Here is a 27,377-nt window from a genome sequence, read left to right on the forward strand (position 1 = left end):
CTGATCTGGAGGCTTTGAACTTTTTGGTGCTGGGAGAAGTGACATGTTTCCATTCCATGGATTCTTGTTTGCTCTCAGGATCATAGTGGTGGATCCAGGTTTCATGACAGGTTACTAGCCTAAAGTGAAAATCTTCTGGATTCTTGTTGTATCTGGTTAGCAAGAGTTGCTTATGGTGACCCTTGTTTGCTTCAATTCATCTGTAAGCATTCTTGGCACCCATTTTGCGCACACCTTAGACATGACGAGATGTTCATGAAGAATTGTCTCGATGGATTCGTGTGGAATGCCTGTGGTCTCCTCTAACTCGTGGAGTGTGATTCGACGATTTTCAAGCACAAGTCTATGCACTCTCTCAGTGTTTTCCTTACTAGTGCTTGTTGAGCGATCTGGACGGGGTCATCTTCAAGACTCTCTCTACCATGCTTAAATTCATTGACCCATCGTTTGATGGTAGCAGATGAAGGGGAAGACCTCGCATAAACTGCTGAAAGCCTTTCTTCAATGTTCTTCGCCGAGTTTCCTTCCAGAACTAAAATCTATACTCAATTTTATTCATTTTCACTGCCGTGAGCGGGGGGAAAGGGGGGGGGGGGGAGGAGGGAGCTGGGGGTGTCTCTTTCTGTCAATGTGAGCTGTTCAATAACTTCTGAGAGTAGGATACCAAAACTCATATATCACATGAGCCACACCCCAAGGTTCAATGTCGTACCATAGCCTGTAACACCTGGGTATGAAAAATGCTCAAGGCTAAAAACTTATTGACATCCCCTCGTATCTAGTGGACAAGACGTCTGATATGGAAACTCGCTTTATGGACATGGAGTAGAGATTAGAAAAACAGGAACAGCGAAACCGACGGAATAATATGGCAGTGTGTGGAATACCGAAGACACCAAAAGGAGACCTATACACAAAGTAAATGCAAAGTCGTGGATATTCTAAATAGTGCTAGAGAAACCAGGAACCCGCTCCCCTCTCACAGCCCTTGACATAGAGCGAGCAAACAGACTGTCCTCCCCAAAACACGATAAAACAAGACCTATCATAGTCAGGATGTGCCACTGGGAGGACAAGTGGCAATCCGTCAACCCAGAGTCAGGAAGATCACCATCTGGAGATCGGAGAGAACGTGTGCTCAGGTCTATCTCTTACCCCAGTAACAGGGGACAGAGCAGATAGGTACCCGACCAGAGCCTCGGTGATTTTACATCTCAACCAAGAGATACTGACACTGACACTAACACTGAAATTCGGAGAATTACAAGAGAATCCTTTGACTTTTAATTTGGAATATTTTAGGTATTTATAGTATGCTAATTGACTATGATTTTGGTAGTAATATTAACAAATTTGATGTTATTGTTTTCTGTCAAACATGGACCTCTGACACCGACTTAGGAGATGCATTTCAATGCTATGAAATAAGCAATAAAAAGCAGTGAAGTGGTAGACTTTCATCAAGTTGGCGACTTTCGGGTGGAATATTGGTCATGGTGAGAAAACAATTAAAAGAATTCGTTTTATTTTAAAAAACAACAGAAAATAAAATATTCATTCTCCGTTATAAACGGCTTTTTCACCTTAATCTAGATTTGCTGTACTCCTGTACATATATCCACCCAGGGGAATCCACGTTCTACAAAAAAAAACAAGTCTGTACTACAGAAATGGCGTAGATCTTTTCCAGGATAATTTATTAGACATTTTATCAAACATGTCAGACGTACATATTTTGTGCATAGGGGATTTCAGTGCAGGTACAGGGTCCGATTTCATTTGGGATGATATCATCCATCATACAGAAGGACAAGATCACTCAATGTGGGATTTCGTATACAATTATTTTAGCATCAAAAGATGTCAACTGACAGAATTGTAAATACGTATGACAAGGGTTTAATTGACTTACGCTCAGTTCTCAACATTCACATAATGGGTGAACAATGTGGATTTGATTCAGGAAACGGTGACCCAACATTTAATGACGGTACAAGTGAAGTAAATTATATGATATGGTCAACGCCAATGTTTGATTTTGCAATCCGACATCTTCTTCTCACTATGAAGTTACGAGCGCTTCGCGCGTATCATGCAACAACCGAGAAAGAATCATATAGATTTGTTTGAGATAACGATAAATGTGAACTCTTTAGACAAAATACGTTGCTAGAAAGTATTCAAGACTTACTAAGACAGTCAGCAGATTCCGTATTTTCAAACATTGACATAAGGATAGATCTCGTTGTAGAAGCACTTTGTACAGCTGCCTCAAATATACAAAATAACGAAGTGGTAAGAAAAGAAATAGAGCTATAACTTGGCATGATGTGCGATAAACTGAAAAAAATAAAGATGCAGCTATTTAAATACGTTTCGTAAATTTAAGTATGTTGGAGTTCAAGAGGAATATCATTGCTTTAGAAATCACGAAGGTAAGCATGTGTATACTTAAATAACTATCGTGCAAAATGTCCGTCGGTGACTACACTGTTCTTTATGTTACAGATACAAAACTATCCAGTTTAATTATTTACATGGATGATATAAACATCTGTACAAATAGACTGTTTGCGAGTGGAGTTCGTGTCAGATGTCGCATTAAATGCATTCAGATTGTCAAGAAGGCAGTAAATTGGGCGTTCGCTCAGGTCGTCATTGGTTTGTCTTTGTGTCTCTGGACTGTTTATTCCTGGTGAACTCAAAATGACAAGGCGTGAATCTTTCTGTCATTTGCTTCCTCTGTACCCAGGGGTATTACATGTTGGTCATGTTTTACTTTTGTACAGCTGTGATGCGCTGACGAGAAATATAATGCCATTGATCCATAGCAATATGCAAGTGGCATATGTAAATTATTAACCATCAAGGCGGGAAATAGGTGAGGTGAGGTGAGGTGAGGTGAGGTGAGGTGAGGTATTATGGTTTTACACTGCTTGAAGCAACGATCCAGCCATATGTCGGCAGGGGACACCAGGAACGGGTTTCACACTGTGTACCCATGTACACTTCCTGTGGACCCGAGTACCTTAAAAACAAACAACTTAACTGCAGTTTTCCATATCTGAACCTCAATCTTGAGTTTTCTAAACAAATATTCAGATTCGGGACTCGAATTCCTAATCCCGAATCTCGAATCCCGAATCCCGAATCCCGTATCCGTTACTAACTTCATGTTGCCCAAAACGTAACGATGCAAAGTACCAATGATTAAGTTAAAACAGCGTCCTGCATTCATGGACGTTCATCGTAATCTACTCACTGGAGCAGGTAACCTGACCCCGGAATCAAACACTACCATCTTAACACAGTATGGCAGCTTGTATGTTTTTCCATGGCTGAATGAAGAAAACATGTTGTTTAGTGATATGCTTGCTTGTGCATGTATCAGTAAATATAAAACAACAATCGAAGAAATAAGCACTCTCGATTATCCGCAGAAAAACAAAAAACTCCATTTTGGATGAACGCCTTAACAGCAAATATCAGTGATGACACCAGGTGTTCGATGAAGAATATGCAGGTTCCACCAGCTAACAGTCCAAAGAATGTTAAGAATAGCGGTTAGTAAATGTAAGACGCTGGTCGTCGATTACAATGCACAATACACACAAATGAAAATACAATACAGACAGAAGGAACTACGATATTGTATTGTTTGTTTCATTGTCTCTGAAAGGTATCTATTCTATTCTATCTGGTCTTTACTTTGAAAACGTGTTTTGCTGTTTCACCTCAGTTTGCTCAACCCTCACACATCGATTGCTGCATCATTTGAAGTATATTTGAAAGAGGCTGTATCCTCGAGGGGGTGGGGATAACATACCGCAACAAATATTGTCCCGCTGAAAGGGTACGTAAGCCCCAAAAACATTCATAATAAATTACAACTTTCCACTTGATAGTAGCCTATGTGTGTCTAAATTGCTAACAGCTGAAGGGGTGGTGTAAATCCATCTAGGGCCAATGCTGGAAACAAATGTACAGTACGTCCCCATGGTCCCCAGGGTGGTAATCAAGCTATAAACTGTTTTCATACTTATTTATTGTCCTCAATAGTTAATCTGTTTTAGATTTAATTACTAGTTGTAAAGGGATATGTGTGATATACTTATGTTTTTAATGTTTTCGTAAGCATGATTTTAGTTTCTAATTTTCTTGATATACAATGTAATTGCTAATTGTTCACGTCACCATACGACGGAAATATTGCCGATATTTAGATAATTTCTACCTCACTCACTCATTTTAGACAGGGAACTGCCCTCACGTATGAAGGAATCCTATAATCTCATAATCGTGTGTAACTGGATACAACAAGCGCAGCTTTTCTCCAAAAAGCTGCAGCATGTCAGCATTCACGATTAGTGTGCACATTCATGGAATAATATTATTGTGGCACAACCTGATGCAATTCAGTGACATTGACACGGTGGGATCCTTACATTACAAATGCAAACAGGAAATATGTCTATCTGATTTCATTTCAAGTCTTCTCCAGACGTGCCAGTGTGAAACAGAAAAAAGGAAAAGAAAATAAGCTTTGAAAGGGTATATTTAACGAACAAAACTTTAATCTGTAAATTACTCACTCCAACGTGCTTTGCATAAATTGCGTGATACAAGCAGCAATATTTGTATCGATTTGATTTCGATTATACAAAGGCAAATGAATAGTGAAACCTCCAAACAATCTCTATCAGCGCCTAAATATCTACAAGGAGTTATGTTGTGTCCAAACTTCTTTAGTTGGTAATATCGCATCCGCATTACATTATCTGACAGCAATATGTCCAACAGTGATTCCAAGTTTGCTATGATAAACCAGTTCAGGAAGCAGGTATATATACTTGAAGAAAAGCATATATTACATGTAAAGATATGTACAGTAACAGGCAACAGAGAACTGACGAAGAGGCAAGAACGGATAGAAAAGAGTTACCCTTGCCTTTGATATGGAACTTCTTGACGTGATGACACACAAGGCCTATCAACCGTGGTTAGAAATAGTATGAAATGTCGTGTTGAATAGTACAAAGAGCAGCAATACAAAGAGGCAAATACATTGTCTAATTATTCTGTGACACCTAACTATTAACATGTCAAAGAGGTATTCAGTCATCTCTGTATAAGTGACCAGCATTTCAGTACTTGCATATCACGTGGAACTGGGATGATCACGTATGTATGGACCGCAGATGTAAGGTCCAAATGTGTTCCTCATATATTAGAAAGTGTCGAACTGTGACATATGTTCATAAAAACATGTGAAAAGCAACTTATGTAATGTCCGAAGCTCAGGCATCACGAAAATTAGCTCTTTGTCTCTCCAGCTTTAATCTCTAAGAGCAAAAGAGTAAGAAGCTGGAACAAATACAAATCATGTTTTGACAGTAAAACTGGAATCCAGATTGGGCGCATGCAGTACTAACAATCAGTCATCATAACTACAAAAAATCCTGAATATCAAAATATTACAACATCTCTCCACAACTGAACTGTTGAATAATACTTTGAGGTTTATTGTTGACAGTTAAAAATCTAAGATTTGATATGAGAGTTCCTATTCACAGCATAAACGAGTAGCCAGATACAGACCATGTGCTTTTACAACATCAATACTTTTATATAGTTCGATTTACACATAAATAAAGACTGCCATGACATAAACAAGAGCTGGGAAGTTACGTTGATGACTTACGCATGATATAAAACATAGACACTTACATTTTGGTTCCTCTCAGGTTAATTTACGGATAAAAAAACATCAGCGACGGGAGACACCGTCCAACGGACGTCAATCAGCATGAGCGACAGTTATAAATCAGCATTGTCTTGACCGGGAATAAACTAAATCAAAACGGCCCTCGTACAACCCAGTTACCATGTAACAGCACAACTTATTTCAGTGATCTAAACGAGGACGAGTAAACGTATCTCGTTACGGGAGTGTATTTTCTATAAATTGTTTTATTAATAAAGTAATAATTACTATTGGGTCACAAACTTTAGTGTTTTAGTTATTATGGGTCACATTTCGTATCATAAATGTTCAGTGGTATTAGTATTTCATCGGCAGGTCTTGAAGGTAGTTCTAGAGTTATCTCCCTTTGAAAAAGGTAAACACGAGAATGACCGAGAGAATTCTACGTTGGTGGCGATGGTCGTATGTGCTCGAAACTGCAATGTCTGTGTATATAAAGGCTAGCTGCGTTGTTGTCGACACGGATACAGATTAACTGGTATACATAACTGCCAATCTCCGTCAACGCTTGATCTACACAGCCGCTGCTTGACCGATCGCTGTGTTACATTCTGCATAACTGATTCTCACTGTCACATCAAGATTCAGGTGAGTTGACATTATATTTGTGACACATTACTTTAAAATTGACTCACGTGTATTGTACATGAAACCTCTCTTGTGAATCTTTTGCACCTTGTCTTTGTTTTTGCTGAATGCAAAAATATTGACGTTTGTCAGTGTTATATTTTGCTTGTTCTGTGGTAATGCTTACGCCTGTTATCGCGGTAAAATTTTAACCGTAACAATCTGATTATTTAGATACATGTACATTTGAACTAGAACGTACACACATACTGAAATATGCTCATTTCACTTGACCCGCAACAAAATAATCAGAGTTATCTTCTACTCTTGATGTAGTGTCATACGGCGAGCTAACAGTCTTGGAAGCATTAGTTGTCCTATGTAAGTGGTCATAGTCGTCTTCATCTGTGCTCCTTTCAGTCGTACCGATTTTTGCAACTGTCTGAGTTGCAGAGGCAGCAGTGTCGTAGTCATTTTGGTGTGTCTGGGAGTTGACTTTGTTTTGGAAGTGATTGTAACCATAACTATTTTCTCCCGTATTTCCTGCTTCAGCCACCGAAGCTGTTGTATCATAGTCACTGGTCGGTTTGGATGGTTTGTCTCCAATGTGATCATAGTCACCTTCCGCTGCAGAGACTGCTGAATTGTCTTTTACAATTAGCTTCCCTGCAGGTTCGATGGTAAAATAAGTGTTTGAGTGTGTAGGGAGCGCCACGCCTTCAGTGGTAACGTAGTCATAACCACTGTTCTGTGTACTAAGATCCTGGATTTCATGGTAGTTGCCCTGTGGGATCGTACCGGCTAAACTGTAGGTTAATTCAGACTTTGCATCTTTAGGTAGAGATGCGGTCTTCTCCTTCCCTTCGCTTTGCACTCGCCTGGAAGTAAATGTAGAGACACAGATAACCTTAATAATAAAGATGCATTTATGAATTATTCTCAAATCCAATCATCTCGTTATGAGCATACGTCACTGCAAGTAATCAATACAAATCTATTCACTATGTGTTCCAAACATTTGAATGCTATCGTCTTAACCTAAGTTGGAGAATGTGTCTTGGCAGGTTGGCAGTATCATATTTGGAAATTCGATAGTACAAGAGCAACACTATACACAGTGCATAGTATGAGTACAAATGTACAAAATGGACTAAAACCTACCTGTGCCGTATGATATTCACTGATACCAATGTAAGAACGAGTACAACTAACACAGTGGCCACAACTCCTCCAGCTATTGCGCCAGTGTTACTTTTGGTCGGCCCTGGAATTAAATCAAACATGTTTCTTTCGGTACATGTGACGTAATGTCATATACACAGGCTAACAGACGAATTAACGTTGTGGATGGAAAAGTTAAGGGTGGACGGTTAAGATCAACAATACAATGTAACCATCTATCATTTGTGTCATTGACTCGTGGCTGCTGTAAGACAGAGGCGTCAAACACTACTGGTTGATGCATATATCATAATCGCCTCGATCAAGTTGTAATGTCACTTACTGGACCGCGAAGGCCAGACTCAGTATTCTGAATGCCACCATATAGCTGGAATATTGGAATGCGTTAAACAGACTCGTGTCCACATGATAATCAAACGAAGAGGCTGGAACTCAAAAACTGCTCATAGATACATGCTATTGGTTATTAATTTACGTTTTTCAGCTGACATGAATCATGCGTGATTTTACACCTTTTCGTTTGCGCTTATTTCCTTTCAGCAGTTACAGTTGTCAAACTGTTCCTTCGTCAAATCATGTTGGACCTGGGTGTCTTGCAAAATACTGCTATTTAGGAATGCATTTAATTTTGAAGAATATCATAATGATATGAATGTATTAATTTCAGGTCTTTAGGAACAAGGCTGACAAGTATGATTATTGTCTTTCAGTGGCGTTCCTAACATTGAAATCATCATTGGCAATAAGATCGGACATCTTAAGTGTGAACTGTGTCCTTAGTTACTTGAACGAAGATGTGCATGACATTGTTTTGGGTGCTGCTACTGACGCCCCTAATTGTCCCTGGAAAGGCTCACATGTCATTATCCTTAGCGATCTGTCTAGAATTAGTTTCAAGGAACAAGGATGTCAGGCTTGCTGCTCTTGTTAATACATATCACCGTACAACAGGTCGATGCCCATGATGTCATGGAGATGTGGACGAGAGTATTTACAAACTGCCTTCACACTGCTTGAAATTACCCGAGTGCAGCATTAAACTAACAAACAAAAAGAAAACAAACAAACACACCTGGTGATATGCTGACTCTTGTTCCTGTGTTTGTACCTGTTTGATCAGAATACATGCCTTGAAATTTCTGAGATAAGAAACATGACAAAAATTAACAAGAGATATAATTGTACAATAGTTATATTAAATTAAAGTATTTTATGGCTGCATACCTGTGCTTGTGAATGCGCCACTATGTACAGTTAAATGCAAAGTAACTCAAGAATAATATCACCTAGTTATGTCGTCATACAATTAAGCATCCATAATTCATCAGTGATAAGGTACACGCAAGGTAAGATATTATTAATTACTATTCACCATAATACATTTCATTTGTTTACATAAAGACTGGCGATTTCTCACTCTACTATTGAACTTACGGGTACATGTACTACAGGTTAATTTCTGAAATCACTTAAACAATGTGTGCACAATAGCACGCATACTGTCCACTATTTTCACCTTTGATCAAAAGCCAAATTGATGAGTGCTTTGGGATATCTTTGAAATCCATATGTAGAGGGAGTTCGGTTGTTACGTTGAGTTCCTCAAACGGTTGGAACAATTTTGAACAATTATTCGTTGTGATGACATTCCCGGGTCGGACAGATAACCCTGATAAGCATTTCCCTTTGTTCAGTCTCACGTCAAGTGCATACACAGATATCCCTGTGGCAGTGCCAAAAGACTTGAAGCTGCACAAGCAAGTGTCATTTTGAATTGAGCAATTAAACCTTGTTTTGTTGTCATTTTTGGGTAAGGCTTGGCATATTCTCGCCATACCTCTTGCTATGTTCAGTGTATCACCTGCAACATTTATAGTATGAGTCAATATGTATCCTTCGATAAATCTACATAGCTTCAATATAGATCTCCGTTATCATAGTAGGAGAAATACATTAGTAGGAAGTATTCTTTCAATGTTGTTACACTCCCGAGTGACCAGATGGAATCCACATGAAAACATGCGAACACCTGGTTGCGGTGCAGTGCAACGTGCAGTGAACTAGGACAAAGTATTGTGACTATGTGTCCTAGTCCACCCAGCTGTTATTTGGGTACCTCGTTAGAATGAATAAGCCACATGAAGTCGGCGCTTCATTGTGGCAGCAAGAGTTGTATACTCCCAAACGGAGAGTTTAAAAATCTAAAAAAAACCCAAAATATGCAAATGTCAATTATTGCATAATATGCATAAAGGTTGAATACTACAAACAAAAAGTATGGGGATACCCTACAATTCTATGCTCATATGAAAACGAAAGGTTAGAACATACACTGAAGCAACTCATTCAATATTAGTTGAGTTTGAATGAAATGAAACGTTTAAAACAGCGGAAAACAAGGGTGCTGAAGCACACCAACATCGTGTGTGATTCAAACACCCAAACACAACAGACCACCTGATGAGTAAGACAGATTTACCACACAGCTTGTGAGAACTGGGCACTGACAGTTGTGAATAGGTTAGGGCACACCATATCGGTCATGTGCCCTTGATGTTTTTCTAAGTCTTCCAGAGAGAGGTCTCTTCCAGTGACCTGGTACCTGTCCCTCAGTCTGTACACAAAAGTTGCATTTACCTTAGAGTGTAAATGTTTTCACCACATTTAAGTTTATATATGACCAAATTTGGGGGTGTTCCCATATTTGTGTTAGTAGTATAGATGGCAACGGAGCGTGCAGAACCTTTCAAACAATTTCACGATACGTGTGCCTGAAAGCAACAATATCTGTCTTTGTAGCTCCTTCACTGTTATTTTAGATATGTGTACACTGTGCAATATCGTCCATCTTCACAATGATAGGTCCCAGTCAGTGTATCTCGTTCCCTTTACTGTTTATGTCCGTATTGGGCACTGTGTCTACCATCTACCACGTTTGTCGCATTCATAAACAAGCGTTAGACAACGTCACGTGTCACCTCCCTCCGGAATTACTAAAAAGCAACTGCTTCTTTACTTTTGTTATATTAAAGGATCAATTCGTATCTCAGAATCAGGTAACGAATATATGCATATCATCTAAAGAATAAATTCGTTAGCCTTATACGATCCATAAAGTTCAAAGAGTGAGCAAACTCATCATTGACCATGTCCATTTCTGTTAAACTATTATGTATGCCTCCTTAAAATTCTTTACATCCCATCTACTGTTTCTCTTGGGGTTCCTAGCGAATTTGAGGCTTGAACTTTGATACTGCTGGTTGCAGGGCTTCCATGATTTTACTATTACTTCTATGTCAGTATTGCTAGGACCAGCATGTCTCCAGCGTATCTAGGCACAGGCCGTTAGGTAATTAAGTCAGCTGGAATCTTACGAACATATCTGCTGGACATACCAAACGCACTTAGGAAGAAAACCATATAACTTACTCATGGTATGATAAGTGGATCTGAAATGAGGACAAATCGTACAGGCTAAACCTTTCCCATATTGGCATGTCAACCTTACTTAACGTGAAAGAAGAATCATTTCGTAATGACCCAAATGGGCTTCCATTAACTGCTGCCGACGAATAGATAATTCAGTTGCCAGTATGAACCAGTGAAAGGTGACATCAGCTACGCCACTCCGGTTTCAACTCATCTGTACTGAACAGATATTTTGACCAGAAATGAAACTTAAGACAGTTAATTATGTTTCCATATCAGTGTTTTGTCACTTTTACGTTGTTTAGTGAGTTTACGCCGCACTCGGCAATATTCCAGCTATATGGCGACGGTCCGTAAATAATCGAGTCTGGGCCAGATAATCCAGTGATCAACAACATGACCATCGATCTGCGCAACTGTGTCAGCCAAGTCAGCGAGCCTGACCACCCGATCCCGTTAGTCGCCTATTGCGACAATCACAGTCGCCTTTTATGACACGCATGGGTTGCTGAAGGCCTATTCTACCCCGGACCTTCACGGGGCCGTTGCGTAGTTATCATACAATGTACGACACACTATTATACCTGAATAATGCAAACTCTTCCTTATCTGACGTACTTCCGATTTCCGAGATTTTTATACAGGTGAGAACGTGATCATCTCAACCCTCAATGAGGATTGGGAAAGGACTATTACACATTTGGCGCACCTTTGGCGAATATGTGAAAATAGTCCGGGGAATGTTGTCCCTGCAGCTTGTGCCATGTAACCTGTTGTGGTTCCTGGATTCTTCTGTTAGTCCTAGAGAGTAGTATCAAAACCAATACAATCACTCTTCGAGCCCTGACAGGAAGACGTTTCATTAAGCCCATTACACGAAAACCAGATCACTTTAGACATGAAATCGTCACTGCATTGTATTCTGAATCACTGCCCTCTGTCCAAGGTAGGCGTCCCTAGGCAGTGATGTGGAAGCAACACTGCAGATATACAACGATGTCAGACGCACTCAAATGTTGGCATACAGTTATCATGTTAATGTCACACCGTCACACCTAGGCATGTAGAGCCGAATCGTGACAGCTCTGTTGAGGTCTCAAATCACAATGCAGCAAAGCTTTATTGCCAATAGAAAAGGCAATGACTGTACGAAGTATAAACATCGCCTCGCTGCTTCCGCTTATCTCGCCCAGTTACTTATCCCCACAAAAGAAGTTTCACATTGATAAACGAATGAAAATGACTTGTTTTTGAACATGCAATCTGATGCAAACATGATCACTGTGGTCATTGCAGTGATCACAGCCTTCTGAACACTGTACCGTGAGATAAGAAACTTGTTCTGATAAAATGGTAACAGCGAAATATACAGCTCGATACACTTACCTTCAATACACAGATATTTGACAACAGAAAATGTAAGAGTATCGCCCCGCCGGGGACCCTGAAACACACACCGGCTCTCTATTGAACAGTTTCTGTAGAGCGAGATCAGCTCGGTGTTGTTGAATCTGCGATTCCCATGTTCTGTCACATTGTCCGGATTCAGAAGGCAGTTAGAGACACCTGCCCCACACTCTGTGTTGTTAGTGAAGTAGGCGTCATAGATAGCGATCTTCTGAGATGAGTTGCAGATGATGTCATGTCGAACACAGGAGAGGTTACCGGATCCATAGCATGCCTTACTGTTGTATATTGTATCTATTTAAATACAAACACGTATCTGTGTACAGGCGAATACATATGGTATGTCCTATTGCTATTAACAATGGTTTAACATATGTTCAGCTCATTTTAAATGACCCAATAAAGATTGCGTTTTATAAGGGTCTGGAGAGCATGTGGATATGATGTATAAGCACAAATCCGCCATCGATACAGCCTAATTTACAGATACACGTCGATGATTACACGATGTCATTTAGAAACTGGTCAAATGCAACATATGTCATATTTCGGCTTTCACTTTCTTAGTAAAGTACAAATTCTAGTACTTTTGGGGTTGAATCTCACGCGGGATTCGAACCTGCACCCTGGAAGACAGGCATGTAATCGCCAGCACACAAAGTCAGCCGCCTAGCCCTCTCAGCCACCGCGACTTCCACAAAATGAATGTCGGACAACTGACAGTCTTGACTGCGTACTTTGTGTACCCCTCTGATAAGTGTAAATTGGCACGTCTCCCACGGCCGAAAGCTGTGATTACATTAATTTGCATTGAATGATGTTGGACTTACGTACCCTCTCAGGAGGACATTCATTTTACGGTACAGCCACTAACAACTCAATTTCCTCATCTGAACTACCAATCATTAAAATACATCTATCTACTGAACATATTACTCAAAAGTCAACAATGAAAGCCTTTAAAAAAACAATAATTAAATGTGAACTGTGTTAAGAAGGTCATTAACTGTTTTTTACAAGAAAACATTTATTCCTTATGACGAGCCTCCTCTTCGATGTGAGTAATGAAATAGGTAGGGTTGAAGAAACATTTTCATGGAGCGAGGACGGATTACAGCTTCAACGAATGCTAACGTGATTTTTTAACTTTCGAATTCATGTAATTATGTTAAGCTAACCGTGTTGATGCTATTAGAGATCATTTACACTATAACTTGTACTTTACTCAGGAAACACCATGTACACATTGCTGAACGGTATATTTTGGCATCGTCACATTTTCTCTTAAATCGACAGACATTTAGCTTTGGACTATACCAGCTGGGTAGCGGTTAATTATTTGTTACTCCCAAGAATAAAAAAAAAATCAGTCTGGAAGATTTGTTTTCGGCTCTCGTCAGGAATTTCTCTCTGTTCATGTTTATTATTTGCTACTTTGTCTGCACCTCTTATAATGATCTGCCACTATTCTTGCTCATTCTAGGCTGACGTATAAGCTATATATCGTATCACATGTACTCATGCAGCACCGTTGGGCACAAGTGTAGCTACACACATCACAAATGGAAGCAAATTTTACATCATGGAAAGTTATCTGTTGATATGTTGCTGTTAGTGCGGCATGCGTGTATATTCATACAAAATATGCATATTGTCAATGGCTTAGCTATGAACCACTAGCATATACCAATATAGTCTCATTAGGTATTCATGAAAAACTGTCCTTTATTTCAGGTGTTCAGCAAGTGTTTCCTTACTCCATATAAATGTATGTCTCACCTGTGCAAACTAGCCGAAGAAGGTATATCCAAACAATCACAGACTTCCTCATAACGTTGACAGTTCAGCTTGACTTCGTAAGCCTATCTTGAAAAATAAAACCTGGTACGTTTGTATCGTCACAAATAACTGCCAGGTTAAACACATCCTGGTTGTGTAGGTCATGCAAAACTGACGTTATATGGGAGATCTCGGGTGTCTCGGTTGAGAGGTAGTCCCACTCAATGAGAATTAATCCCACATGACCGGGCTCTAAAATTCTCTCTAAAATAAGAAATGCCCAAAGCTCTGACAACACCGAGCATGCCATATATTTTCGTAACCGTACAATAACAATAAACTAAAGGAGAGGATATCTGACGTGTACTGATTCTCCGTGCAAGTGCAGTCTAGTAATCTACAATTCAACACTATTTCGAGTGTGGTGTTCATTTTGAATCAGGCGTGGGAGGTGTTCATATCACAGGAATTACGTGTCATTTACTACAGTGTGCACAATCAGTCTCACCCTTTACAGAGACACGCATACTTGTAACTCCCGATTAATGTCAATCGTCATATATGTTCTTCCAGGAACATACTATTAAAACCTTCAAATAAACTGTTCATTCAAAGAAACGGTTCATACTAAAGCAGGGCTTGATTCCTTTACTAATGTACAATGGTTACAATGTGTGAAATCGGCCGTGATGTTGCTGAAAGCGACATTAAAACATACTCACTATCCGAATGTCACTCTTCCATGTGTGATATCAGTAGGACGCTCTCCAATCACAATGGTATCTATTAGCTGTTGCAAGAGTAGGTGCATGTTTCGAACAATGCACTTGCCACGGTAAGAAATAAATGCAGGTTGTCAACAAGGAAGTGATGCAGCTTTTGCGTAGGCTAGCTTGACGTCATATCTCATGCCTGATATTTTTCTTAGCCATTCCGCCCGGTTATTATATCGTTATCTCCAAATAGTGATACTAGTCTTAACTTCCTACACTACTTATACTTGTAACTGTGATATTCTAGTTGTTTTACTGTCTTTTGACAATAGGTTTTTATATTACATAATGTTATATAACATACATCATTTAAACATCAAACATGTTCTCGTCACGATATGGCTGAAATATTGCCGATGTGACGTTAAATGTTAACTCACTTCTCAACTCTAGAGGCGGAAAAAGATGTATAGATCCTCATAAATAGTCATTGAAGACACAGTTATAGACAGGGTTAGATTCATTAGAGTACAATGATTCATTAGTTGGTAATCGTCCTCAATGTAGAAACTCAACGGGAGAGGTTCTAGAGGACCCAAGGCAAAGTCTTAGACCTTGGTGGTGGACAGAATCTAATAGTTTTAGGCTGCTGTTGCAGACTCCACCATAGACGATGGAGCCATAATCAAGTTTAGATCGATCAGTGATCTATATAGATGGAGGATGTTAGCTTGATCACCTTCCCATTTAGAATTTGAAACCACTTAAAACAAAGCAAGTGCCTTCAGTCATTTAAAGAGATTTTATAATAGGCAGTAACATTTAGTGCGGGGCATAAATTAATCCCAAGAACTTCGCCTCCTTGTCAATATTCATGGGAAAGTCATATAGAGGTAGTTCAGGGGTTTTATGTGGTTTGGATTTACGGCAAATACATATGCAATTACATTTCCATTTAGAAAATGTAAATCCAGTTTTAAGACACCATCTATTTATCTTGTTTAAACACAACTGCAGTTGCCGTTCTATCGTGTGCATATTTTACCATGACAAGAAATATGAAAATCATCCACATAAAGTTATTCATCAAATGGATCATTTAAAATCTTTGATAAACTGCTGATTTTGGTACTTAATAAGGTGACAGACAAAACATTGCCTTGTGGGACACAATGATCCTGACTGTAATGATCAGACAGGCCCACAGGGCAACGTATTTTAATTGGTGAACATGTGTATCCAATGACAGTGTTAAATTTTGAATATGCTCTTAATGTCCACCTTAAGGAGGATATTACACATTCTGTCACTTCCTGTTTCAACATTTACCACTCAGTTTGTCAGGCATGGCGGTGTAAAACTCTATATTATTACAACAGAGGAAGTACTTCACGATGATTGATATGCAGGTGTATGTTACAGCTCTTGACTGCATTTGATATCAAGGGACAATTTTACCGTAAAGCTATGTGTGTGGTGTTTGACATACATACATGTATACCTTCGTCGAGAACTGTAGAAGTTTGATTTGAGGAAGTACTTCACGTACTAAAGTGTCCCATTGATATGGCATTACAACTGGTGACTGTGCTTGCCTTTAAGGAAATTATTGCTCTGACATATCATTTACGTCGCATAAGGTCGTAGAAACTTGATAATGGAGGAAGTTCTTCAGGATTGTTCGTCCACCCTTTGCATGATGGGCGCTAGTCTAGTGGTTAAACCTTTCGCTCGTCTCGCCAGAGACACACATGAGTACATTGTGTGAAGCCCATTTATGGTATTTCCCATAGATTGCTGGAATATTGCTGAAAACGACTTTAAAACGAAAGTCACCCACACACCCTGTAGCATGAAATTACAGTTCCCCTTTTCACATGACAATTGTTTGATTGAATGTCAGCGAAATTGGCATGCTAAATCTCAAACGTCAAAATCAATTATTTTTATATGTAAAAAGATCTTTTCTACAGTTCCAAGTGTCGCCATTTGACACATGTGGAGGACACTTCCGAATTTGATGCATTACTGACAACAATTTTCCATCGTACCACACGTTCAGGTGCTTTTCAAGGGCGCTTGTTTTTGATGGATGCAAACGGTGGAGAGGATTCGCTAAAATCTTTCAGGGGACCTGGTATAATGACTATGAGATATTGATTCATAAACACACGCTCCATTGGAAAATGGACACCCGCAGTTGCAACATGGTTTGTCGCTTTCAAATATTCTACGTCAGTGGCCGCGTAACTGTGTACGATTCCACGGGGGCGGTGCGGTGGCCTACTAGTTAAGGCGTTCTCTGGTCACCCCTAGGCCCTAGGACCTGATTTCGATTCCCCAAAATGTGTGAAGCCCCTTTCTATTGTCTCCGCCGTGCCGTTGCTGGAATATTGCATAAAGCGGCATAAACCCATATTCATCCACACTCTCCAATTCTACAAGAGTCACATTTAAAAACAATACCGTCACAAGTATGCCTATAACATTGCCTTAGCAAACCACCACAATTATCTTACATATTTCTTGCATTGTCATAACGTGAACCTAGCGTTCCCGAAGCTGCCTATTTCCAAGTCAAATATGAAGAAAGAAACGTTTATGGACATGTCAGTACATCGATTTATCAAAGGAATTGTCACAACAATTATCTCACGATTCCTGCAGTGTCATAGGGTGAGCCAAGAGTTCCCGAAGCGACGGCTGCCCGAGATAAATGATCATAGTTGTCTCCCTCGGTGCTTGTGTCGTTTCCGCTCATCTGTGCAACTGCTTTTGTTGCTGAAGCAGCAGTGTCGTAGTCATTCTGGAGTGGCTTGATGTTCGTCGTTTGAAACAGATTGTATCCATACTCATCTTCCCTAACACGTCCTCCTGTGTGGGTGGCTTGCCCAACTGCAGACGTTTTGTCATAGTCAGTGGTCAGAGAAAGTGGTTTGTCATCAATGAGATTATAACCTGATTCAGCAGCAGAGGCCGCTGGATCACAGGTGCCTGATTGAGGCGCCATACCATCGACAGTGGCATAATCATAATCACTTGAGCTGCTCTGTGCCTTAAGATCTCCTGCATCATGGTTGGCTTCCTGTGGAATGTTCGTGGCCAAACAATATGAATTATCTCTCTGTAAGTCAGGAGGAGAAGGTGATTCATTCTTAGTTTCGTGCATATTTCGTCCTCTGAAAACACGAATTAGTAATTGTTAGAACTCGTAAAGAAATACGTGTAACACACACACACACACACACACACACACACACACACACACACACACACACACACACATAACATTGTCATACACACTTACACAATATATGTTATGAACACTCAAAGAACGCGTACTTAAAACACCCTTAACTTGTTCTACCAATGTTATATGACATTCTTGACATTGCTGTGTATTTCTATGCCTCATTTTCATCAAATATACATACCAGCATTGTGCGCTGTGCAGTACAGCGATGGCGTTATGTAAAATGTTCCAGTGTTTAAGGGCACTTTTCTATACATGAATCAGTGATCTAAATGATCTGTCTCTCTTTGAATTCCCAAAAGGTCCCCACCAGCCTGTGCAGGTTTCATAAGGGTAGGATGGTAAAGCTCGGAACTCTGTTATCGTGCCAAATTTGACCTCACAATATCAAACACTAGATTTTCTGGGTCACTCTGGACTATACACATGTAGATGAAATAGTGCTGGGTGAGGCGTTATATGACATACGGCACCTAAACAAAATATTGCTTTGAATTAATAAGAGGAAAATGACATTCATAAATAAACGTTCTTGGTTAATAAAACCTAATAAAATGTTTGCAGCAGTTAATGAATCAGGTCACCGTGCTAGGAACACCATATTAAGACTGGGGTTTTTAGCTGGACAGTTTTGTGCTTACATTTTCTGTAACGTACAGAATGTACCATACTTCTCGTTGATCGGTTTTCTTATTCTTAGACTTCACAACGTGGAAGATATTCTACATAGCACGAACGTTTCCTGTCCCCTCGCGCAAAATAAGACCGGGAGCCTTCAATGTTATTAACAACAATGCGTTGGCTGAGTATTTGTGGGGGTTAACGTTTAATCACAGCCGTACAGCTATTGTGTTGTAGTGAACATTTTCAATATATCCCTATACATCCACGTGGAATTCAGACTTATGATACGTACCTTTTTCGAATGAGTCTCACTATGAAGAATGTTACTACTGATACTGCAAGGACGGTTACAGCAACTCCTCCGACGATTGCACCAACATTATCTTTGGGCCCGAAACAAAGTGAAGAAAATATACATATACAAACAGCATGGTTCAATAAAGGAGACAATATCACACATTATAGTTGGATAAACTTGTATATCGGAGTGCACATCTACATTTTGTGACTGCAAGTAATGACGGACGGATGTAATGATGAGTCAATCTGCCCAAACGTCATAGCGTTGGCAATGTATATAGAATCATCATACCCATAAGTTTTGAAACTTGGAGAGTTTGCTCTTGTGTGTTTTCAATAAAAGTGACACCTTACCAGGACTGCATGTAAGGGCACTGGATCTTTAATTATAGCATTGCAAATAACTAAAGAGCTGATGTGACTCAGTCAGTCATGCAGCTGAACATTCAAGAAGCAACTTCCTGCCAAGACTTTTTCTTGTTGCTATGTTTGAGCCTTAGTTCATTCTCACCCACACTTACTCAAGAAAATAAATGCAAACATATACGTCTACTGATTTGAGGCAGGTTGTTTACATCTTACCTTTAGTTGGCACTTGGTCATGTTCACACTTGATGTTGAAAGGGTTTGTGGCTGAAAAAGGACATACTAACTATGCACCACAAACAAACCAATTCAGATATAAACGACACGAACATTTGCAAGACTTGAAAGAAATATCTTCTAAAATCAGAATCATGTGAATCTATGAATCCCTATAACGTGATACAAAATAAATATTCACCCCTAGGTCAGACTACATGTATATAACATTCATGAAACAATCCAAACGTTTGTCAGAAATATTTCAACAATTACAGATATACAAATATCAATATTCCAACACAACATATCTTGACGGCATTACCAATTTCAAACAAAGGTGTTTCATACAACTCGATTTTGAATACATTACATGGTAAAATATGAAATGGTAACGCATGGTATGTAAAATAATAAAGGGATGCTTTGTGAACTAAGCACAAGTTAAATGGTGTAGACGTTGAGTGTCATATCGCGTTCATGTCATATCACTGCAAACAATCAGTGGTCACACCTTGTCTTCTGTTGAGAGCCCACACACAGCCGCTCATAGACGTGCACAGACAAGCATACAGCCTCTGTGGAATAACTTTCCAAGAAGACTAGCTGCCGTCATTTCTGCAATGGTTATGGGTGGGTTTGGAAAGGCTCGATTTTTGCGACCGAACTCATCTGTTTCATGGGCTCATGTCTGGAGATCAAATGGAGCTGGCTGTTGTTTACATGACTCTTGTTGTATGAGAGCGGACGTTGTTGTGTTGCAAGATGAGCTGACTTTGGCCAATTTCTGCCATGAGCCGAAGCACCGTTGGTCGAAGAACGTTGTCAATGTACCCGTTGGTAGTCAGGTTTCCACAGATTACAAGCAAGGGTGATCCGAAGTTAATATTTATTGTTCCCCATACCATGACGATGCCTGTCCAAATCAGTCCACTTCAGCAATGTAGCACTGTGCCAGTCATTCATCTTGGCGTCGATAGATTTGACGTCTTCCATCGTTGAAGGTTAAGCTGAATCTCGACTCGACGGAGGAAATTACTTTTAATCATGGAACTTTGCCCATGTACACCCTGTTCTGGACCCAGCCGAGTCTGTCGTGGCGGTGACGTGACATCAGGGTTTGTCCAGCGTAGACAGCACGACGTCTACGGAAGGTACATGCGCTGCTCATTGTCTGTCTTGTCCCTATGTTGTTGTTTTTCGTGCTGTAGCTACGGCCCTCTGAGTTCGATTTCGTGGATGCTGGAAGCAATTGTCCCACGCAACGTCGTTACACGTGACGCGCCTGGACGTGGAAGGCCAGCAACGTTTCCTGGTTGTGTTGAATCAGTTTCGTAACTTGGTCGATGGATGGATCTTATAGTGAATGGCAACAGCTCCTCCTGTTCTTCCTGCGCTCAGCATCCCATTGACCTGGTTCCTGTGATTGTTGTTAAGGCGTGGCTTCTGGTCGACAAGCGATGGGGAGCAAGGAGTGGAGGATTTCATTGGGTCAAGGTATGGGGATTGCACCTGCACACCATGCATTTCATGAATCGGTTGCATCTTTCGGAGTTTGGATTCGAATTCAAAACGTTGCCAAGTTACGTGACAAACTTGTGTAATTGCATCAATTTACTGTCGAAGACACTCTTTTTTATACTATTAAAAATCGGTAAATTGTTTGATTGTCCTCAAAATGGAAATGTCAAATCCTGTATACAAACTAACAGAGAAAACTTGTAATGCATTATCCCAAATAATTCCAGATATAAATATACCCTTTAAAACAGGGGATATTCGAAGGCAACTTTAAACTTCCAAAGTTGGTGGTGGCATGGAATGAGTGTGTGATCATTTTGAACTTTTGAACTTACTCCAGTATTGTCACAGTGTGACAAAAAATTCAAGATGATACCTATAGTTTGGCATATGGCACTATGATCTACGATGACACGGATATTTCTTGAGTAGTCGACAGCGGCTATGTCATAGGAGGTACTATCCTAACCTTCATTAGATCTCTGTATCTGTCTCTCAGTCTCGTTCCAAAGTTTGCACGAACCATATCCAAAAAGATAAATGTAAGCAGCACCTCCAGCCTGACAAAAGAAATTGTCCAAGGCACGTAACTGACGTTTACTGTGCTAAAACCAGGAATTACATAGCTATAATATACAATGAAAAAACAAAAAAAACAAGAGAAACCACCTGATAATAAATATCAATATCAATCCACAGGCATAGTAGAGTCTTAGCAGACAGAATACATAATGGCATTACTAATGGCAAGTCTTGTGGGACAACGTCAGGTATCAGACTCCCTCATGACGTTAACTGGATGCTTAACGAAATCAGGAAAAACGAGCGTTATTTGCGCTTACCGTTTATCAACAGCCATAGTAAGGTTTTCCGCTTGAATGTATCAAAGAAGGTTATCGACTTAGGGAGAGTCGGTGAGATGTTTAGTTTCTCAAACGATTGGAACAGGTTATTGCATGTAGTCACTGTGATTATATTCCCGGTTTGGACAGTCGGTTGTGACAAGCATTCTGACTGCATCTCTTTTCTCAAACGTGCATCAAGCGTGTATACCGTTATATCTACATCGGTTCCACTGTGTTGCAGCCAAGCACGTATGTCTGGACGTTTTTGATACAGAATTTGATTGTCTCCATTTGTCACCATGCATGACAGAAACTTGATATATGCCTTTTGCCATGCCACCGCCAACATCCACTGATTCATTTCCTGCAAAATTCGTATATAAATGAATTTTTCAATGTATTCGTAACATGTTGAATCTCTTTATATGCAATGCCCTCTTCAGCATCCTGGTATAACAACATGCATAACTGGTCACGCTCAGTTATAAAGTATTCCTTTTATCCCTAACATACCAACGCCAGGCAGGTGACAGGTGCCAGCGTCCGTTACTTTTTAACTATTGCATAAAAATATAATCCTTTTGGGCAGATAAACTTCAAATCTACGATGCAACGGATAAGAGTGCAAGAACAAAATACTTGCTATTAATACTATTCAGCATCAAACCTGTAACAATGCGACTCAGACATTCAACCAATATTACATATCCACACTTACTTTCAATACACTGATATTTCACAACTGAGAATGCGACCCCTGCACTTCGCCTGGGAGCAGGATACAAACACTCATTCAGCATAGAGCATCCGCTGTAGATATGGGCAAGCTCGGCGACGGTGAACCTAAAATATCCGAATTCTGTCACGCCCCCGGGGTTGACACTGCATCTGGAGAGGCCTAAGGTGTCACACTCTGTATTGGCGGTATAGTAGGCGTCAGTGATAGCGATACTCTGGGTATCTCTGCATCTGAGGTCGTGCCGAGTACAGTGTAGGCCCTCAGCACCATAGCAAGCTTTACTGGACTTTATATTGGGAACTGTAATCATGACGTGAAGACATGTAGAGTTGTTACATTATAGCAAATTGAAGGAAACACTGAAGTGGATCGCTTATAGACGGGCGTCGAATTACATAGAAAAGATATGCATTCATTCATTCATTCATTCATTCATTCATTCATTTATTCATTCATCATGTTTCCTAATGGTTAAGGCAGACAAAACACAGAGTATCAATTCCCTGGAGAGGATCCAGCCTGTTTGACACAGCGAATTATCACACAGCCTCATCCTCACAAGGTATCCGTTTCGCACCTGGGTGAACTGGGACACATAGTCATACACGCAATAAATATCCTTTTACAATCACTTTATCATTCATCTCACTATTGTCCTTTAACTATAGAGGTGATGTGGTGGCCTAGTTGGTAACATGCTCCCTCATTGCACCGAAAAACTGGATTCGATTCCACACATGGGCGAAGCAGTGATATGTGTGGTGTATTTCTAATGGCGTCATAAAACCACACTCGTTCACTCAGCGATAACTACACATTCGTCTTACATTTATATATCATATATCATATGAAGACGCTTTCGATCTGTATGAGTCTCATCAACAAACATGTCTATATACAACTATCATGATCATTGTGGGAGTTATGGGGTTCGAACCCATGAACAGCGGAAAATCGTGGCACATAAGTGTACCGAACCAACCGTGCTGTTGTCTGCACACCATGGATTAAAATACGACATCCAATGATCGAAGGTGGAAACAAAGTGTTTTTGAACGAGATATAAATGAACGGAGAAGCTGTCTTTCATCAGCTCTCTCGGAACAACTTTAAATTGCTTTGGATACTGATATGTTGTTCTGTGATTATCATATATCAGGCCACATGGGTTATCTCCCTTTGTCATATGAAAGCAGGGTAAATAGGTATTTGACATCTATTGTCTGCGATCACGAAGACAGTATTAGATTTAAATTTACCTCACCTGTTTTAACCGACTGTACGGTGAAACATAGCACTGGAATATACTTCCACCAGCTCAAACACACAGCCATTGTCCTGTCACTCAGTCAGCCGTGTCCTTGTCCATTACCAGGAAGTAAATCTGGGGTATGACAGACAGGAATGATCGTACTTACATCCGCATCCCGTATATGTAACGCTTAACACTTTGCATATATGTGGAAAATGTGTGTATCAGAGATCATGGTTTAATGACTATCTATTGGTATCTTTCACCGCAGGTATGTAGACTCGTGTGTGTATCCGGGCGAATGTGTGTATATACATTTACGTACAATGAGTGTGTGCTGTATATATATTTGATAAAAGTCAAAAGGGTGGGCACAATGACAAGTCAGTCATATCGCCCTGTAGTGTCTATATCGCTGAATGCAGTCAGATTTCAAATAACTCGCGCTCTGCCCTTTCTAGCTGTATGTTGAAATATCAATGGTGGATGCGACTTTAAACTATTGATAACAATTAGAAAGGAAGATGCTGAATTATTCAACCATGTTCCAGCCCGTTGTTTAACTGATATTATATGCTACCTTCTTCGTTCAAATGTAATCTAACATGATGTATTAGTTTTGCAGAGCGTGAAGTTTAAAAAAAAACGGTTCGAAATACACATGGATAGAAACATATCTCTGTCACTTTGAAAACTGATTAGTCATGTAGCTGTGTAACGGCATGAAGTAGGCTGTTTTGTGTATAGCTCCCTCGGCTTACAATGTTGTATTAACGTATCTGTCCATACACCAAAAGGGGTACATGAATGGTGACCGCCATCAAACACCAGCACAAGCATCGCACAGACAAGACATTTCAGAAGAACATGTTCCCCTGACGTTACTCTGCAGCTTACCTAAACAATTGATAATCCACGAGACACTTTATCTCTCAGCATCCACACCAACATATTACACGTTTAAAGGAGAATGAACCTATTAATTCATTTAGTCACGATATGGTTGAAGTATTAGCAATTGGACATAAAATTCTAGCCCATTCTATCACTATACAGCTGCTCGATAACGTTTGGTGTTTACACGTAATTTCGCTTTGATATACTTTCACCGTTACAAAACCGCTTCAAGAGCCACTGTATTTCATCCAGCAGAAATTTATTCAAGGTAAATAAGACAGGATAAATCCACGTCAAATTGCATGTATGTTGGTCTACAGCAGACCCAGGTGTTTAGACTCGGAAAACTGGTGATCCAGTGTTATCATATCCCAATCGCTGTACCACCCTGCTGTCAGTTTACAGAACATGATCACATGTAAAACAGATTGTGACAACTGATACGGGATTAGACAATCATAGGAAATAATGTTCGTCGTAACTTAACTGCTTAGACCAATATAAAAACAGGAAGAAAGCTTTTCCGCACACAATGCATGATCGATCAAGCTCAGTAAGATGGCGTCCAGCGACTTCACTACATGGACATGCTGTATAAGACCAGATCGCTGTTAATAAGTACCACAGTTGACTTCCTTGAGTGGAAATGTCAAACCGGCAACATGTACATATACGCTTGTGACAAAACATTGGCAATACTAACATGCACACTGTATACGTTTAAACACATACAGCAAGATGCCTTCTGCGTCAGTATCGTGGGTGTCAATAACTGCTCTTTGCATTTTGAAAGTTTACATCCTGTGAGTGGATTGATTCCCTAGCTGCATTGTGTTTGATGCCACACTCAGCATTTTATATGGCGTTTATCTGTAAATAGTCGAGCCTGCATCAGACAATTCAGTAATCAACAGCATGAGCATCAATCTATGCAGTTAGGATACGATGACATCTGTCAACCAAGTCAGCAAGTCTGACCTCCCCATAACGGAAACATCAATTAGGTTACTGAACATCAATTCTAACCCGGATCTTGACGGGTCTTTAGTGTCATGAAAGTGAAAGGAGGAAAACTGTTGCATTTACCCTGTACAGATGCATCAGTTTTAGCTTTGGGTTATGTAAACTAGATATGTCAACTAATTTTGAGTCTTGCGTGCGTCCCCAACTGTTTGATATTTAAAGATGTTACAAGACTGTCATCATTTATTTCTTTTGTACTTTCTATGGACTAAGCTTAGTTAAGGAGCAGAAATATTCGGTTCTGTTCTGAAACATATCAGCATACATGAATAACCCAACAGAAACAAATACATGTACTGTCAATTGTAAATGATGTACAAGCTTGGACCTCGTTTTCGAGTAGAACGACGTTATGGAAAATGCCTCGGTCAGAGTCGTCGAATCTACTCAACCAGTTAACGTTGCACAATGTCATAGGAACAGTCGCATGCGTTTATGGCCGCTTCGATGTATCTTCATTAATATTTTGAAAATGTTGTCATAGTAAATATCTCAGTTCCTTTTATGTCTAACCGATCCTACTTTTGACATTAACTCTACTTTTCATTTCGGCTGTCAGTCAGTTTTCATTCCGTTTTTAAAATCAGCAAAATCCGCTGCAGAAAAGTCGCACATTCTGCAAGGATACTGCACGAAAATGCGTTTTCCGCGGACAGTTCGTTAATCTGCTCGCAAAGGTAAATTCCGCGATGTTTTCTGCAACGGCGGAGTCCAGGAGGACTGTAAAAACTGGTCCAGTGTGAAGATGATTGTTTTAGAAACGATCAAAAACTTTCAAGTCCGTGCTCCTCTGTGGTTTTATCATTTGAAGGGCCAGGGTTAGCCACGATATCGTCTGATGTTTGTCAATGCCTTGGTTCTCTGCACCAAGACAGTGTCACCTTAATGTGTGTAGTCAAACTATTCACACAATAGAACTCTCCGTATCATCTCGGCACCGATGGCGAGCCACCTCCTCGTGGTGGGTGCTGGGTAACGCTAAGAGCTCGACAACACCCCGTGTGGACCGGGGTCAACTAGGTCTATAGCACCCCATGCTGGTCACGCCAAGCCCTGATCTACAACTACAGTATGGTTCAAAATTATTGAGAATAGCTAAAGCATTTCATATTATTAAACGAGAACAAATCAGATAAAATTGAATGTATTGTGAAAGTGAACTGACCTTTTCATGTTGTGTAGGTAACAATTTAATATTTTATCAAGTCTCCTTGAGCTTCACGGCACAGTCTAAGACGGGTAGGCATACTTCCTATCAGAGAGGTTAGTGTCTCGTGAGTTATGCTGTCCCAGTATCGGACCACTTCTCTCTTCATGTCTTCAATTTTTGTCAACCCCTTTTGATTCACACATTCCTTCATCATCCCCCAAATGTTCTCAGTGGGATTTAAGTCAGGACTATATGCAGGAAATGGTAATGCAGTCACATTTTCCTCCTGAAACCACTGCTTGGCATGTTTTGCGGTGTGTTTAGGATCATTATCTTGCTGCAAAATCTAG

At 40.0% G+C, this 27,377-nt stretch overlaps 3 protein-coding genes across 7 annotated transcripts in view; all 3 read right to left on the minus strand.

Moving 5' to 3' along the window:
• The window catches only part of LOC137288167 (uncharacterized), a 68,412-nt gene that overhangs the window by 18,147 nt on the left and 22,888 nt on the right, over window positions 1-27,377 (minus strand). The window lies entirely within an intron of this gene.
• Window positions 4,538-14,983, minus strand: LOC137288168 (uncharacterized). 4 transcript variants are annotated; one of them, XM_067820597.1, is made up of 7 exons: window positions 14,851-14,975; window positions 14,129-14,215; window positions 12,329-12,643; window positions 9,030-9,374; window positions 8,586-8,621; window positions 7,493-7,595; window positions 4,538-7,209 (listed from the first exon to the last, which is right to left on the minus strand). In XM_067820597.1, exons 2-7 carry the CDS (start codon window positions 14,178-14,180, stop codon window positions 6,612-6,614), a joined length of 1,449 nt encoding a protein of 482 aa, XP_067676698.1. In that variant the 5' UTR covers window positions 14,181-14,215; window positions 14,851-14,975; the 3' UTR covers window positions 4,538-6,611. The 4 variants fall into 4 exon arrangements, with proteins under 4 accessions (XP_067676698.1, XP_067676700.1, XP_067676699.1 ...); XM_067820599.1 differs by lacking the exon at window positions 9,030-9,374 and having other exon boundaries at window positions 14,851-14,977; XM_067820598.1 differs by lacking the exon at window positions 14,851-14,975 and having other exon boundaries at window positions 14,129-14,216.
• LOC137287214 (uncharacterized) lies at window positions 17,446-24,091 on the minus strand. Its single transcript, XM_067819400.1, has 5 exons — window positions 23,970-24,091; window positions 22,685-23,005; window positions 19,601-19,651; window positions 19,011-19,101; window positions 17,446-18,020 (listed from the first exon to the last, which is right to left on the minus strand). The coding sequence occupies exons 1-5, from the start codon at window positions 24,037-24,039 to the stop codon at window positions 17,489-17,491; spliced, it is 1,065 nt and encodes a 354-aa protein (XP_067675501.1). The 5' UTR covers window positions 24,040-24,091; the 3' UTR covers window positions 17,446-17,488.

The sequence above is a fragment of the Haliotis asinina genome, chromosome 6 (genome assembly GCF_037392515.1).
Source record: "Haliotis asinina isolate JCU_RB_2024 chromosome 6, JCU_Hal_asi_v2, whole genome shotgun sequence".
NCBI lineage: Eukaryota > Metazoa > Mollusca > Gastropoda > Lepetellida > Haliotidae > Haliotis > Haliotis asinina.